Source organism: Oculina patagonica, chromosome 6, assembly GCF_052425735.1.
Source record: "Oculina patagonica isolate OP01 chromosome 6, crgOcupat, whole genome shotgun sequence".
Classification (NCBI taxonomy): domain Eukaryota; kingdom Metazoa; phylum Cnidaria; class Anthozoa; order Scleractinia; family Oculinidae; genus Oculina; species Oculina patagonica.
In genome coordinates this window covers 15244385-15262187 of record NC_135763.1, presented here as the reverse complement: position 1 = coordinate 15262187, position 17803 = coordinate 15244385, and the positions used below count along the sequence as shown (strand labels likewise).

At 39.5% G+C, this 17803-nt stretch overlaps 3 protein-coding genes across 3 annotated transcripts; 1 reads left to right on the top strand and 2 right to left on the bottom strand.

Annotated features, from left to right (window-relative positions):
* Positions 1–7: 7 nt before the first annotated feature.
* On the bottom strand, positions 8–3139 carry LOC144655966 (uncharacterized). The gene is made up of 3 exons (XM_078516168.1): positions 2950–3139; positions 2450–2791; positions 8–357 (listed from the first exon to the last, which is right to left on the bottom strand). Exons 1-3 carry the CDS (start codon positions 3086–3088, stop codon positions 179–181), a joined length of 660 nt encoding a protein of 219 aa, XP_078372294.1. The 5' UTR covers positions 3089–3139; the 3' UTR covers positions 8–178.
* Positions 3140–11286: 8147 nt separating this feature from the next.
* LOC144658655 (uncharacterized) lies at positions 11287–12605 on the bottom strand. The gene has a single exon (XM_078519116.1). It carries the CDS (start codon positions 12448–12450, stop codon positions 11707–11709), a length of 744 nt encoding a protein of 247 aa, XP_078375242.1. The 5' UTR covers positions 12451–12605; the 3' UTR covers positions 11287–11706.
* A 47-nt stretch (positions 12606–12652) lies between these two features.
* Positions 12653–17280, top strand: LOC144658654 (dnaJ homolog subfamily B member 1-like). The gene is made up of 2 exons (XM_078519115.1): positions 12653–13445; positions 15356–17280. The coding sequence occupies exons 1-2, from the start codon at positions 13136–13138 to the stop codon at positions 16030–16032; spliced, it is 987 nt and encodes a 328-aa protein (XP_078375241.1). The 5' UTR covers positions 12653–13135; the 3' UTR covers positions 16033–17280.
* The last annotated feature ends 523 nt before the right edge of the window (positions 17281–17803 follow it).

The window sequence follows — 17803 nt, the reverse complement described above, 5'->3', positions numbered from 1 at the left end:
AATTCTAGCCTAACAGGTTCTTAAATGTTAGGTTCTAACTCGCGGGTTTTTACTGTAAAGTGAAGAAATGATCCTTGCAGTATATCGAACATTATGTGGTATCAGTATAAATTGCTTTTAGGCCATGGTATATTTCAGCACTCGAATTAAAATGCTCAAACTACATTTACAGTTTCCGCTAAAATTTTTTGTTTATAATATAAAAGAACCATCTCCAGAAAAGGTAGCAGCAGACAAAAATGACAATAAGGAGAAAAAGTGCAATGCATCCTCCAATGATACCCCACATTTGACTTTTTGTGAGACCTGATGATCCAGGTGAACTAGGATCAGGTGGCTCTTGTGTTCCAGCAGTAGCTGCAGAGAAAATGAAAAATCGTTAAAGGGATTGTGTCACTGCTGAGTTAAGTATATTTTATTTGTAAAAATTTTGCCGAATACTCTTTATGAAGCTTAATGTTTGCAAAGAATCCAAATTACTTATATGGATCAAAATTACAAAACCATAGCTTCATTGTATCCAAATACGTCTCCCCAGTCGTATAATTAAAAGTTACAAGCAAACGTGATTAACTTTGAAAACTAATCAACCCAACTTCAAAAACAATTATCGCCATCCGTTTCAATCTTCGTCACTTTTGGTCATTCGTGCCAAAAAAATAAAAATTACTACAAAAAGATACACACAAAAATAAATAAAGCGTCCTATTTCCTCTCGCCTGCGGCTCGTGCATCCATAACACTTTATTAAACAATGTTATGACGCAATTTGTCATCAATAACAGGACAGATGCATAAAAAACTGACGTCAATCGTTAAATTAAGCTTTTTTAAGCTTGCTGTATTTTGATGAGACGATATTTGTACACGTTGACTCATCCTTGTTTCGAAATCGAGAATTTCAGAAGAAAGCCTATTACCACGACTTAGAATAGATAAATGATTTGCAACTGAGGGTATTTTTTAGAAAAGAAGTTTTATGTTTTCCGCAGACGCAAGCATTTCATTCAACAGCACATCTCGATCGAACTGAAAACAAAATTTTTTAAACAGGTAGCTTCCAAAAAAATAATGGTCCGTCCTTAACTGTGTTACACAGACCAAGATGTCTGTTTACTGAATCTAATAGAACTCGCCAAAATAAATTTATCTTTTTCGTTTACATTTTCTATTAGTCCTTTCTAACTTTCCAGGAGTATTATTATTTTATTTTTCTTCGCGGCCATTTCTTGTTGTGCTTAACACTATCTCTGTTCACGTCCCATATTTATTCCTGTAGTTGCCAGTACTCTTCGGTTCGCTGGATAATCGTTATATTATCTATCGCTTGTACATTAACCGATGACGTCATATTGACGTACGTCACATTCAATGACGTCATACTGACTTAAAAATAATAATAATAGTAATAAATATATTTTTTGCGCCTTCCAGGCCTGCTCTGGCGCTTACATGTTAAAATATATTTGTATATATCATAAGCTGAATAATCTTAAAAACATTAGTATAAGAAATCGCAGAGTAAGTTGCGTTGAGTGACAGTAACGAGCGGAACGCAACGGGCGGGAAAGAGCCGGACATGACTTGGGTGGATGCGGGTTGAGACGTGGAGGTGATGTCGGAGGGTTCTTGAGGTTGGTAGTACGTTGCAATCTTGATGTAGATGGAGATTGTTGATGGAGAGCTTTGAGGTGTGCGATCTTGAATTTTGCGTTCGAACAGGGCCAGTGTGTTCTTTCGTTTGGAGTGATGTGGTCGTTTTTCGGGCAAGTGATGTCGAGCAGCGGCGTTCTTGGCGTTCTTGGAGGCAAGTGAATTCGAACTTGAGCATGCCGCATAGAGCTTTATAAGTTTTTACTATGGGAAGCGTTTATACATGTTATACACAAGAAACAAGCTTAGATTATATCAGTGGAGTGTTGATTCAACTTGGATTGATACCTGCATGCAAAGGAACTTACCACAACGAAACACTATTCAAAGAAAATCACGAAAATTAAAAAGGGTGTCTATGGTATTACAGCAATGTGAACGTATTAGGTCTTCGAGTATTAATTGGACAAAATTTTTACATCCTATTGTCGATTATTGCAAACTTCTGTGTTACTGTTTCAAATAACTTATCAAAAGGAAATCATAGCTACACGTGAGATTTTAACTATAGTTTACATGGTTCTTGTGAACTTTGAAATTCATTTTCTCGGGATCTGATAAGAAATTGTTGTTGGTGTTATCACGGATAATTACTTACCATCTGATTTTAGAGACAATGTATGAACGACTTGCGTACACGTTTACGCAAGTCGTTTATACATTGTCTCTAAATTTTTTCACGGACGTTAACGCACGTAAAAAATTACGCGTCAGTGGAAATCCACCTTTAAGCTTATCGCAGGCAAAGCAGAGTAAATAAACTGTGAAAAGGCCCTAATTATAAGTTTGTACTTACCAACTACCTCAGCAGTCACTCGATCACTCAGTTGCTGCACAAAGCTTTCGTCGAGAATCGAGACAATGTAGTCGTATTTGTCATCTCTTCGGACGTTCTTTAACGGCAGCGTTGCAGGGCGCGATACATTGTAGTCCATATAGTAAGAATCATTCACATAACTAAACGAACTACTTTCGCTTCGCGTTGCAATTCGTTCCGCGTCTGTTTCTCCTGGCCTCTGTCTACTAACTATGACGAAATATTTACTCGCAGAGGCTGTGAAATCCCATATGAGAGTTTTTCTGGTCCCTTCCAATACGCGTACTATGCGTGGAGGCTTCTGCGTGAAAGAAAATGATTCTGAAATAATACAAGGGATCGTAATAAGAAGCAATGAACATCCGAGTCTACTTGTGCTATCAAACAGCATAGTTTCTACAGTTAAACTTAATTTATTAATAGCAAGTTGTTGCTTGAAATATTCGTAAAGTAATCGAAAAGAAAGAACTCAACTTTACCTGACTGAACGACTGCTCCAAGAACCACAAGTGTGGCTAAAATCCATCGAGAAAAGTGAGCGAGAAAAGAATTCATTCTCTTTGAATAACTTATAAAAGTGAAACAGGTCTTCCTTTTGATGGTATATTCAAAGAACATTCAACAAGGAATTTACGCCGCTTTGATTGATTAATGATGTCATAGGGACGTCAAGCGAACAGGAGTTACTGCGTCTTTTATATCAAGATGAATTTTCACTGTCGCGTAACTTCACCTAGGCCAATGCAACGGGCGTGAATTGAACTGGCTTTACCGTAAAATAAAATAGAGAAAATGTATGGACATCTCACATCTGCGGAAAAATGTAAATGCGGTTCGTCTTTGTTCGCAGACGCAACCCAAGCAAGATTTTCAAGTTTCTAGTTGAATCTCTTCTTGTCAGAAGGTCGCGAAAGAGATGAAACCGTCCGGGACGGGGGGGGGGGGGGGCATATGAAAGGGACAGGGGAACTCGTAGGCAAGTTTGAATTTTAAAAAGCCCGAATGAAGATCAATCTGGGCGTGGCTCAAACTTGTTTTCGTCTCTGAAAGAGACCATTTTTCATGCCCGATCGGTCTAGCCCCCCCAGACGGTGCGACAGTGGATTTTTATTTCTTCATGCGCAATCTTAAACAAGACCTTGACGGCTAAAAATATTGGCGTTCTGTCCTGAACACCCAAAGTGAGAATCAAATTCATAAATTTCACCCGTAAGCGAGACGATGAGCATTCCCGTCCCTTTAATTTCATTTGGGAGAAACTATACGCTAATTACTCAAAGATGAACATAAGATATAACTGTAACCAACGGAACTATTCAACAATTCTCTCTTCATTCTTTAATTAAAGGCCTGGTATAAAGCAAGGTTTTCGGAGAAGTGATTGAAAAACATAACAGAGAGCAAGACTCGCAACTGACAGATGCAGTCACATACCTGCCTCCTCCACAGGCTTTTCCAAGGCCGCGCGGGTTTTGGAGAGAGGCAGGGAGCGAGCGCGAAGCGCGAGTAGGGGGATTGGGAGCGAGCGCGAAGCGCGAGCGGTGGGTGATGGGAAGTATGGGTGTATCCCTTCGCCCTCGCTTTCCTCAATGATTAACTAACGTTTCTCCCAACGATCGCGAGCGACTGGGGACGAGGCAGGTCACATACTAACTCCGGCTGTAATCAAACCCTACACAGTTCATTCAACCATAGCAAGCGCGGTTTCAGGCCGGTTTCCACCGTTTCAGGGTAATCGGTCAACCTCTTGTACGAGTGTCTCAAAATACCCAGAAATGACAGTTTATCTAAAACCTTTAGTCGGGGAACTATACCCCCGGACCCCCAACAGGCTCGCACCTTCGGCGCCCGTGTTATCGGGAAACGGGCACTATTTTCTTGGAACTGTGCTTGCACAAAGGGAAATGGTTTTGAAACCTGGAAAACTTCAAAGGAGCAAAACGAGATGCATCGATTTATGTTGGAAGGTCCACAATCTTTTGTTTAAATTATGCTCATGTTGTTGTTCGTCTACCGTATTCGAGGATGACCATAAGACATCTAGATTCTTTGGTGAGTCCGGAGATGGCTGATAAGGCCAATCTGGGCAAGGAAGCCTCTCCCACATGTGGAGCAGAAGTGGGTAGTGGCTGTGCTGTTTGTGCTGACGGCTCTTCCCTTGCGTGCTGCTCGCTTCTCCTCGGCTTGACGGGACCTGCGTTTCTCTGCTGCCTGGGCTCCTTTGGTGATGCATTGGCGCCAGGAGGGTCTGTCGGAGGCAAGAGACTCCCAGGACTCAGTGCTGATGTTAAAGTCTTTTAGGGAGACCAGCGGCAGATACAGGGGGGTGGATAGGGTGGATATCCACCCCCCCATTTTTCAGTAAAAAAAAATCGAAATGTCACTTTATTTGAAATAGAAAATAAATAAAGAAAAAAAATTAGCTCTCGCTCATGTCTGGTTGTTGTTACGCCACGTTTCGCCGTCTGCCGCCACTTAGGGTTAGGGTTAGGGTTAGGGTTAGGCCCTAATGGTCTGTCATCCACCCCCCCCCCCCCCCTTTTGAAATCCTGGATCCGCCCCTGGAGACTTTCAGACTGTCCTTGTAGCGCTTTCGTTGCCCTCCAACGTTAACTGTGCGCTTACCCATAGGCGTACGGGCAATTTTTTGCCACGGGGGGGCGGCGAGACATTTGCCCAAAAAAATTTTCGCAAGTTACCCAAATTTTTACGAAACAGTCGAGAAGAAAAGAGGGTCATACAATGCACTAACATAGGCTTACAAATGAAGTGAAAAATTCTTACATAAGGATCTATCATGATCACATGAGGTCATAAAGCACGTTAAAAGAAATAGCTGTCTCTACCATTTCGACGGCCGAAGATATTAACAACACGATCAATGTCATTGTTGACTACAGAGTTGGAATATGCCCATTAAATGCTAATACAAGTGCGACGACAAGTAATAATTTAGGCCAAGTAAAAAAACACATACAAATGTTTCTCGTCCGGATTTCTATAAAAAGAGAGCGGGCGCGCGCATTTTTTGTTATGCTTTAATTATTTATTATTTGTTGCATTCCATACCTGTGTTGTTCGAATATCGATGTTTTTTCTCCATCGTCAAATTCTCCAGGCCAGAAGCGAACTTCCAAAATAAATCCTGCAAGGTAATTGACCTATCCAGTACGGACCTAGCGCCATGTCTTACTCCGTACAAAGTGAAAGTAAACATTGTTGGTTTTTGTTCGTTCTAACTTTGCCAAAAACAAATAATGAAAAAAGAGAGGCGGCCCCAAAAAATGAAGCGGGCGGGGACGAGAAACATTTGTTTTTTTTTTTTTTTTTTACTTGGCCTCACTGACACGTTGTCGCCCCGCTCAGGTGCTGCGGATGTAAGTTTTCAATCTGTGCAACGCACTGAATGATCGTTCTGCAGAACACGATGTACGTAGCAGGTATCACTCCATGGATATGAACCACGTAAGGAAACTCTGGAAACTTATCAAATAGATCATTCTCTTGCATTGTCTCCAGTATTTCTGAAACAGTCATGCAGCCAAATCCGCACACACGACGAAAACTCGCGCACATTTTCTGCTCGGCTTCCAGAATCTCGCCGTCGATTTTGTAAAATTTAGCAACGCGGAGAAGCTTTCTTTATCAGGTGTTTAACTGTGACAGATATTTGCAGTACAGTGCCTAACAGTAAAAAAAATACAAATATGTATATCAACAAATGACCCCCTTTACTATTAACCAGAAACTCATCAGGTGCTAAGATACCATTGTCTCATGTGAATTTAACTGGCTTTATTTAACTCACCGACTTCAGGTTAAAATATCTATCTCTTCGAAGAAGAAAACTTCTTTAAAAACTGGCGTTGCCCAAATTTCTCTTGCTGCCCAAAAAATATGAGTTGCCCAAAATTTGGGGGGGGGGGGCTGCAGCCCCCCTGCCCCCCCCCCCCCCCGGCCCGTACGCCTATGCGCTTGCCAGAGCAGAGTTCTCCGTAGAAGAGCTGCTTTGGAATGCGATCGTCTGGCATGCGAGAGACGTGGCCTGCCCATCTCAGCTGGGCCTTGCGCATGATGGTTATGGCGCTGGGAAGGTCGGCCTGCTTCAGTACTTCTGTGTCCGGGACTTTATTCGGCCAGCGAATGTGGAGAATGTTTCGGAGGCACCTCAGATGGAAGTGGTTGATCAGCTTCTCATGCCGTCTGTACGCAGTCCAGGCTTCGCAGCCGTAGAGTAGGGTGGTGAGGACCACAGCACGGTAGCCTTTAAGCTTGGTATTAAGGCTGATTCCTCTTCTCTCCCAATTATGCTCATAGCCTACCGTATTTACTCGAATAAGCGCCGCCCTCGAATAAGCGCAAACAAAAGAGTTACGAGCGCCGCCCCCGAATAAGCGCCGCAGTCCCGATGCGGTGCATATTCGAGGAATTCTGTTTAACTAAAAAAAGCACTACAAAGCAACTCTAAAACAAACTTGGACATTTCTTTCCATTAAAAGCGATGTTTTTCAGTTCAACGTGATTGTTTTACCGCTCGCCCATTAGTTTTTCTATCCAACATGCTAACAATACGTAGTTCTGGACAGCTAGCGCCACTTCTCTCTTCAGCAAGAGTCGAATGCTGACAATCAGAAGACGCTATTTTCAGTTAATGTATTAGATTAGATTCTTTGTGGCGTGCAAAATTTTAAATAAGCGCCGCCCTGGAATATTAGCGCCGCACTTGAGGCGCGAAAAATTTAATAAGCGCCGCGGCGCTTATTCGAGTAAATACGGTATGCATGAATTACATAACCGAAACGTTTCTACTGGTTAGTTGCTCTGACAGAAGAAAACACCCAAATCAAGTAAAATTTTGAACGAATAATGCCCATCTTCTAGAGAGGGGCGTGAAGGAATTAAATGGGAACTGGGATTTGCATTGGGAAAATGTTCACTGGAAAAAAGGGATTTGGATCACTGAGACAGGGAATCACAAAGAACTAAACAGTAGAACTGGATTAAAAATATACTACCATTTTCGAGCGACCGTGAAAGGCAAACTTTTTTCTGCGTTTTCTCACGTGTAAAACATTCAAGTTTGTCTAGACAAACTGTCGCGTTTTACAAGTAAACCATTTAACGTTGTTTAACGTAAAAAATACTCTCGATAATCAAAAAAAAAATAAACAATCGCTGATCGCTGTCACAAAAATTGCCAGAAATGTAAAGCCGCCCTTTTCTGCCGGTCCATATTCATTGAAGAAATATAAAAAGTCGACGCAAAAGTTTTCAAAACCATTGTTTCATGTGCAGAAACACACCGGCGGCGCTGTCAAACTTGACATGTTGACGCTCCAAACGTTAATTGGTTCAGTTGAAAAACGCGACGGTTTGCCTAGTCAAACTTGAATGTTTTACCCTTAAAAAAACGCGGAAAAAAGTTTGCCTTTCACGGTCGCTCGAAAATGGTAGTAACACAAACAGCGGTGATAAACATTATGAAAAATCGCATTTTCATAAACTTGACGTTTCGTATGCTAAGCTTCATACATTTTCAAAAGTATGACCGTTAAAATTTTGGCAACTATTTATATATTGATATTTATATGGAACTGGGATTTGGAAAGTCGGAAAACATGCAATAGGCTGGGAAATGGGATTTTGGCAAAATTTGGGCTGGGAAATGGGATTTTATACCCCCTTCAGGACCTTGCCTAGTTCCTAGGCCTCTATTCTACTCTTACCCTCCAAAACTTTCAACTGAGCATGCAATAAATCACAATCAAAATAGATTACCTGTATGTCATTCTTTTAATTTAGAGCTAAATCAAAATACTGTAAAATTACAATAATGATCGAGCCCCCCCCCCCCCCAATCCCCCCCCCCCAAAAAAAAAAATGAATCTTACCAAATCTCTGAAGCAAAAATAAAATATAAGCCCAAATATATATAAGCCCCTGGTCTTCCACTAATTTTATTAAAGCCCTTTGTTGTTGACCTAATGATTATTTGTGTCATTTACAGTATGCTTATAGACTTGTAACAAATTTCACATGACAACTAACAGGGTAGTAAAGGCGTTATGTGTGACACGTAATTTGAGCAAAAATAGCACGCAACAGTCATGAAAACAGCGGGGGGGGGGGGGGGGGTTTCTTCTCTCCGGTATATTTTAAAAAAAAAAAAAAAAAAAAATTTTTTTTTTATTTTTTTTAAAAAAAACCCCCCCCCCCCAAAAGACCCCCCCCCGGGAAAACACTCAATTATCTTTAAAAACTAGTGGTAACCACAGGTTAGAAAGTGCGGGCCTAGATGCACTTAAAGATCCTTCACTGTCACCTTCACCTTCCATGTGACAGAAGCGTCGATCTCATTAGACAAACTTTTGTGATTAACACTTCGCATTCTAATCGTTCTTTGTGGAGGAAAAAATTCTCAACTTCCTAATTGAACGACACAATTTCGGATCCTTTTGCATTGTAGCCGTTCATGGTGGAAGAACAAATAACTTAAGTCACCTCAGTTCACAGCAATAATTCCAACAGGTCGCGAAAATTTCTCAGACGGTGTCGATAAAATCACTGGACAAGAGACAGTTATTCCGAGTAGCGCGTCACGCAAGGAATGCATGATTTTATCGAACATGCGGTGTAATTGAGACGCGATTTTCCTCGGTCGGTGAACTCGCTATGTTGTCAGTGTTGTAAGGGATTTTTCGAGATCAATCGTTGTTGGAATCATTCGTTTTGCCGTGGTTTATCTGTAATGCAATCACAGTAAATCTTCTCAAAACCAACGCCGAAACAACGCCTGCAAAACGTAATGTTTTCAATCTTCCATGTGGCAGAAGCCTCGATCTTATGTGACACACTGTTGAGATTGACACATTGTTCTTGAAGAACAGATTTTCAACTTCCGGTGTTTCGACAATCTGTTGTGATTGACACATTTTTCGCATTCTGATCGTTCTTTGTGGAAGAACAAAATTTTCAACTTCCGCTTTGCAGCTGGTCTTTATAAACGTGGCGCGCACGCGTAATACGCAATCCGCTGGTCACTGTCAAGATTAGGGTTGCGGGCCTCTCTTGGGCCCGCAATAATCTGTGAATTGCCTGAGGCCAGTATGATGCATGATTGTGTTATTTGTGAGGACCATGAACATGATTATGGCTCAAAATTAATTATCTACTCATAGCTTAATTCACGGTAGTTAACCAAACTTGACGAACGGCACGAATGAAGCCAAAGACTGATCTTGTATGGAAGACGCATCCTCTTGGCTAAATTTTTGCATTTTAGGACTTGTATCACACTGTGATCGCACTAAAGTCTTGCTACTAGGCATATTGAAAGGTAAATAAACTTCAAGAATAAACACAAAGATTTTAATTTACAAAACATGTTTCATGACATCTTCAGATGCAAACAACAGTAGACCGCTAATCAGTGTGATACTGTTAGTCGATCTACTGTTGTTTGCAAGTGAAGATAGATGAAGGGCATCCGAAACATGTTTTGTAAATTTAAATCTGTGTGTTAAATTCTTGAAGATTATTTTCTTGCCTGCTGTTATTTCGTAAATTTGAAAGGTGAATGCATGCAAATTAACATATCAGTCAATGCTTATTTTCTTCAGCTGAGTAATATTAAATATTTGCTTCATGAAATGGTCTAAAAAAAGATGCCAGATTCATGATTTGGATGAAAATAGGCTTGCGATTTCAGATAAGGACCTCCCCTCCCCCCTTCACCACACCAAACTAAATTATAACCTGTTTTTTGTGTGTGTTTCAATTACCTCATTCGTACTTATTTTACGCAAGTTCTAATTTTTGCGATTTTCGCAATTTGAAATTAATCGTGAAATTTAATACACGCGAAAAAAACATTGCGCAAAATTTAAACACGCGAAAATTAATACCATATTTTGTATCAAACCAATATAAATTTTAAATGTTTGGAACTGCAACTATCCTTCCTTGAAAATATCTTTCCATCTTGTTTTCGACGAACACCCTTCCTCTGATTACCATTTTCTTCAGGTTGTAAATCGGCCAAAACCTCTTTAGTACAGTCACCAAAGTTTCCATTTGCAGGCTCCTTGTAGTTACATATTGAACCCGACCTTTGTATATTTCCAGTTGTTCCTTAGTCATTGATGACTGATCCAGAAAACACTGACAAAATCAGGAAATTTAATACACTTTTGCTCCAAGTTTTCTTGCAATTGCGAATTTAATACTCGCTTCCGAGTTTTCACGAAAAATTAAGTAGGCGCGAAAATTAGTAAGAATAAGGTACTATTATTAGTCTGTTCCACCTAGTTTAGAAAGTTTATGAAAATTCCTTCGAAAAATAATTTATGACGAAAAATTACAAACCCAAACATTTTTGAAGTACAAAGATTCCTGCTGATAAGCACCACCCCCTCCTCCTACCCCACTGACATAACACCTGCTTTTACATTCACTTACTTGGAGAGAATGATTACATAACGGTAGTTATGTAAGAAACCACTCGAGTTATGTAATTTAAGATTTTTTTAAAAAAAAGAGGAATAAACCAGGCAGAAATCGTAGCGACAAAAGAAGCTTTCGCCGTTACGATTGCTGCCCGGTTTATTCCTCGTTTCACCCCATTAACTGCCTTTGGGTCTCCGAGGATGCCTTGTCTCAAATATTTTCAGTCAAATTTGAACGCGTATGGAATTCCTCAAATCTTTCTGAAATCCGTCTGCAATCGAAGACTGCATACAACAAAATATGGCAATTTACTTTATCCAGAAAAATCTTTTTCCCCTTTTTTTTCCAGTATTAAACAAAAACGCAAGGAATTTTCCTGAAAATTCTTCGTTTACTTTCTTATATTTTTTTTCAATGCAAATCCACGAGTTTCTTGGTTCCTCACGTGTACATCTAGTAATTTTATTCAAATCCACGGGGAGGGGAACATTTATAGCACGTCCACCCCTGAGAGGGGTCAGCTAGGTCGAACAAAATATTAATTTAGCTCCATAAACAGTCTCCATCTTTCGTTACATTGTGCATCTAGAGAATAGTCGCTGGCCCTCCCGCTATGCCCTGCGGTGTTTGAAAGGGGAAGCCATGCTTCAGATGTTTTCATCATCACGTTTTCGAAACTTCTCGAGGAGCAAATGCATTGTGGTGAACCGGATGTTATCGCTAAATTAATTAGCCTGATAAAACAAAAGGCATTCGAAGCGTGCGCTCAATCACGAGAAGGCTTCCAATCGTCAATAATCGTCTTCCTCCTTGATTTTGCTCTTTAACTGCGTTAGAAGATCGTGGATTGATTCCATGGCGATATGTTTCGCCTGTTGAAGCCACCTTATCCCAATGGCGTCGATTCGGTTCAGTTCGGCCAGAGTCGCGACAAGCAACCCCCGTAAGACTATAAATTCTCGGCTGTCCTTCTCCCCTGAGAAGCGACTTACCTGCGTTTGTAAGTCTGTAACGCGATCCGATATCGATTGGATTGCAGAAAAAGAACCAATGCTGTTAAATAAAGCGTCAGTGTCAACGTCAGAAGAGCTCTCGAACGCGCCAGAGGGGTTTGAACTTGTTCCCGTTGACGCACAACCAGTGCTCCCTTCTTCGCTTGCAGTAGACGCTGACGTTGACGGTGTAACTTCCGGTAAATCCGAGAATAAAATAACACGCTCTTTTGTTTGGTTCTGCGGGTTTTCCTGCTTCTCCTTCGAAGGGAATGTTTCTTGATTGCTCTGTTCTTTAGATAGTTCAAAAAGGTGTGTGACATCACTCGGTTCAGGGCTAAATGCCGACTCCAAATCTTCCTCGCATAGCGAACACTTACAGTTCAAAAGATGTCCTCTAGAATTGTACTTGCTTTGAGTATTTCTTTTCTCTTCAAACTGTTGATACCATGGCTTATTCCACTCTATTTGCCACGATGGGATTTCATAGTTCGATGAAGTAAACTGTGGAATTCTGTCCCTATCTCCTCCACCGGACGCCATGTTTTCAAATATTTTTAAAAAAATTAAAATTGAAACGATGCCGTGTGCTACCAAAACACGTGTATGGTCGTGTTTGCCCTCGCAAGTCACGCGTATCAAAACGCAAATTAGTTTCTAGAAGGACAAACGGCGGTAAAGAAACAAATAAACCTTCCACAGTACAAATACAAATTCGAGAACGTTCATCTTTCGTGACCGCAGCCGGCGATGTGTTGCGGTATCCAGCTGGGAGCAGATGCGAAGGCAAAAATAACCAGGGGTGGGAAAGGCAAGAAATTGACAGTCGTTCTTGACGGGAAAGAATGGGCTGTTATCGTTTAAAAGATCACATTCAGATCGCTTACTTTTTGGAAACTATATTTTAAAGCTTTTGGTGTGTTTTAAGAAGGAGAAAGTTAAAACGGGTACGAGTTTTTAATTTGTGACCGCCGGTATGAACCCGTGGGCTCCCCCGCGCGTCTAAATAGTTTCTTTCACGGGCGGTTGCATAGCGATTACAGTTTCTGGAACCTTCGATCGCCTTTGGGAAATGAAGACGATTGTGTTCAGTTGGCGAAGGATTTCGAAACGGCTCGGTGTTCACACATTCTGCTGAGTTGCATTTCTGCTTAACTACTATTCTATTGAAAGGGAACAAGTGATTTTATATCCCGAGAGCTTAGTTTGGAGCGAATAGGTGGCGTATATGGGGAGAGATTTCTATTCCGTACTTGGTGTTCCGCGAAATGCCTCGTCCGAAGACATCAAGAAAGCTTACAAAAGGCAAGCTCTTCTGTTTCACCCGGACAAGAACAAAAGCCAGGGAGCAGAGGAACAGTTCAAGAAAGTATCCGAGGCTTATACAGTCTTAATAGACTCTAACAAACGACAAATATTCGATGCGTATGGCGAGGAAGGGCTCAAGAACGAAGGCGGGTTTGGTTTTGGTTTCTTCGGGGATCCTGTGACAATTTTCCGCGACGTTTTTGGCGACGATTCCGATTTCCCATTCACAGGTATGTAACTGGTTTGTCGCTTTTTTATAATTTTACAATTTTCGTTTCCTAAGACAGCTTTTAGTTGCCCATTTTTCGGGCTTCCAAATAGTATCCTCGGGGAGAGACCAATTATATATTTTAAGTAAACCGAGCGGTACGAACGTAACTGTTACATTTTACCCAGAGCTATTAAGCTCAAGTATTAAGACATCGCTTTTCTACTTCGAATTAGGTGACATGTACTTTGGGTCTGGTATAAATCTCCGAATTTGTCCTTCTTATAAATACATATTAAAGAAAAGCTCCGTCATGAAACTCTCGAGTCAATATCTGCTGTTCGTTTTTCTAGAAACTTCTATTTTTGGTCGCGTTTATATTGGGCGAGTTTTAAGCCAGTAGCATTGAATTTTAAAGCTTATTTCACGGTTTTTTTTATTAGGATCTTGACAAGTATTAACTTTGTTCAAATCAAGCAAAAAAAATTGCTGTCTGGCCAAAAAACGATGAACTCTTCGAATTTACGCGTTCAAAACAAAGAGGGATAAACAATGGCTGGCTTTGTTTCTCGTTGATTAGCACGAAGCATTTATCGGGATAAAATGATATCGTAGTTATTACGTACTTTCTTGGTATTAAAGTGTTTGACGTACAGATCAAGATGTTATTATTAATTTTCTCACAAAGAGGTCTTCGCGAAACTCGTTCAAGTGGAACAGAAGTCTGCTCGCTATCTTCTTCTCGTCTGTTTTAAACTGTTTACCTAACAAAATAGTAACTTTCTTTAAATTTTGGCTAAAACTAGTAAATCGAGCACCAAATTGGTTTTGAACAGAAGTTTATGGCTTTCATCACAAATTTCCTCGCTAAACTTTTGGCGTGTTTGTCGTTTTTCATGCATATCCAATTTTTTCTGGAATTTTCGGTCAACCATTAACATGCATTTTATATTTGTCTGTTCGCTTTATTTGTCACTGGAAAAACAAATCTCTTTGAATTTTGCATGTTTCTAAACTTATGCTAGAAAGCAGTTGTGAATTGGTGTGTTTCTGAGATCTTTTTCTTATGCATTTGGATAATGACTTTCATTTCTTTCATAGCTTTGTAATTGTTTCAGTGATACAATCTATCAAGGGGTGTGAAAATTGTACACCCTGTCATCAGAAGATCTTCTACAACCATCTACAGCCACACTCCCTAACAAAAGACAAACAGTTTTGATACCAAATTATGATCCGCTTGTGAATATTATGACAGTTTTTGGGACAATTTGAATAAAATGATTGAAAAAGACGGCAAATTTCAAGTGATTGTCATTAAAATTTGGTTGTGATAATGAAATTTTCAAATGAATACATAACTTCTTTTTTTCTGGAACCTTCCATTTATTGTCTGGGTAAAAGCATGTTACAGCTTGATTAAGACAATTGCACTGCTCGATATTGGAAATTTTAGTTTCAATACGTGGCACATTTTTCTTTTGTTCCTCGGCAAAGCGATGGTCAGAAGAACATCCCTTTGAACTGTTAATTAAAAGCGGTTTGGAAGATTTGTTCTGTTCATCTGTTGTGTTTATCCTTGTGGAATAACAAGATCAGATAGCGTTAGGACAAATCCACTTCTGCCTTGAGTGTTTGTATATTTGCAAATCTTCGTACAAGATGACAGGGCAAGGTGGATATTTTAGCCAATGATTTTGAGATTTTTACCACAATTCCATAAAGTGTTAGGGATAAATACTGTGTAATTACTAGTAATTGTTTAGCTTTGTTCTCTTTCAACAGTAATAACATTTTTGTCCATTTTCCCAGTGATTTTTGATGATTCAGGACTAAAAGAGCTAACAATCTGTTGGCTATTTCAGTTCCTATCTTGTAAAAAGAATTTTTATTTTAGCATTGATTGATTGATTTTATTTTTTCCTTCAACAGATTTCTTTGATGGCTTAAACTCAGATTTTTCCCGCATGTTTAGTACCTCACAATTTTCTTCATCATCAACTGGCTTCAAACGTTTTGGTGATGACTTTGACTTTCCTTGTCCGGATCCATTTAAAAAACAGACTGTACAAGATCCTGCCATCGAAACAAACATTCAAGTAAGCCTTGAGGAGCTTGCAACTGGATGTACAAAAAGACTTAAAATAAGCAGACAGGTCTTAACTCCGACTGGAGGGACATCACGCGAAGAAAAAATCCTTGCAATAGAGATAAAACCTGGCTGGAAGGCAGGAACGAAAGTGACTTTTGAGCGACATGGTGACCAGAAACCAGGCAAAATACCTGCGGACCTTATATTTGTAATTGGGGATAAACCCCACCAGTATTTTAAAAGAGATGCGGAAAACAACCTTCTTTACACTACAAAGGTTAGTCTACGTGACGCTCTCGTTGGGTGCCTCCTACAGATTCCAACCATTGATGGGAGAGTGTTATCTGTACAATTAAATGAAGTCATACAGCCAGGAACACAGAAAAGAATTCCGGGTGAAGGTCTTCCTCTTCCGAAAATTCCTGGGAAAAGAGGTGATATGATAGTGACTTTTGATGTGGAGATTCCAACAAATCTCTCAATGGAACAGAGACAGCACTTAGCCAATTTAGTATGAAAAAAGACTTGTAATGTAAAGTGTTCTCAGAACTATATTTGAATGATTTCACAGTAGCTGCAACTTAACGTTGATAATTTTAGTAAATTTTGAGGAAGGTGGTGAGAGACTGCCAAAAAAGGCAGCTACCTTCAAGTTGAAAGTACACTGTTAGTAGTAATGTATTTTTTGTATAGGTTGTCTGAATCGTATATTTTCTAAATGGTATTTTTTGTGGTCTTCTTGTATGAAAGTTGATGTGGCCCTCTGTTTAGTAAGGTACTTACAGCTAAATCTCTATTAGAGTTTAAAAGTGAAGTACCATAACTCTCTTTTGATATTTGTCACAATTTCACTTTGTAAATATACGAAATGAATTTTATGTTTTTAGTGTACATTTCTCAGTTTTGATCCAATCATTTCTTGCAGCTTTTTAAGTTGATCAGATTTCTTTGCAAAATGTGTGTTTTGAACACTTTTATTCAAATATTAGTAGCAAAATAAATGGGTATTTAGAGAAAGAAGATAAAACATTGAAAGGGTAAAACATGCTTGATCGGCATAAATAATATTGCTTTGACAAGTAGCTCGGTGTTTATGGCAAGGCGTATATATCATTTAATTTATATGAAGTTGGTGATGAGTCGACAAGGCAAGTTTTGCTAGCTGCACTTAAAATGCAGATTACTACCAGGAACAGGGTTACATTGTATAGAAATAATATATAAATATATTTATCTCACTGATTGATGAATTTGTAGAAAATCTCATTGAATATTCGTGGGAGGGAAATGGGTTGTATAAATATGTTATCCAAAGTAGTTCATATTGTACGTGGCATGGGTTGCTTAGAGCCAAAATGCCCTTAGATAAATTGTTATATAGTTAAGTGTGTGAAAATGGAATTTTTAGTGTGATATGTCACATCACAGCACCTTTAGTTTTTATTACTAAGCCAGCTGGAAGCAACTAGTTCTCTTTTGTCAAGGAAAGCTTATTTTGAGTGGCAAAAAGGTTGTAGTAAACATGAATTTGTGAGCAGTAGAATAGTGTTTGTAGGTTTCAATCCAATTGAAATTTAGGTTGGATGTGACTGGGCTATGTATGTGTGTAGTGATTTTTTGTTGTTGTTTTCCAGTAGGGCTTGGTGTTTTCTGAAGCAAAACAGAGATTTCAGTTAGTTTCAAGGTATAATTTAATATGGTACAATGCATGTATACAATTGCATTTGCATAAATAAATTATACTTAAATTATTTTGTAAAAAAAAGAAGTCTTGAGTTTTTTTGCTTATCTTTAAGTTCCTGAAGTAATGGCGGATCTATGGGAGGTGCCCCGCGGGCCCCACCTTATTTTTTAGAACAAATAGAGGTCCAAGGGCCAAGAAATTTTTGGCAGCTGCCCCCCTTATTCTGAGGTCTGGATGATTGACCCCGTCCCCTCCCCCCAATTGACCCTCATAAAGCAGTGATAAAATTCCCCTGTTGTTATTAAAACAGCTGAAGATGTCAAAGAAACCACCAATTGATTGGGAGTAACAAATAACACTTAACCGATATTTTGTTCACAGACCCTCCATTTTCTCCAAGTTCGTATAGAGTGTGTGAGCAAATTATGAATCATGGGGGATATGAAATGCAGGAACTAACCATATGAATTAAAAATAAATTTATTATTGGAGATCCTTCTCTACAAGCCCAAGTTTTGTATGAGCAAATGATCGACAAAGTGCAGCCAAGTTGACCAACACTTGAGAAAACAAGGACAAGTAGTTTTATTGTTTTAGTAAAAAC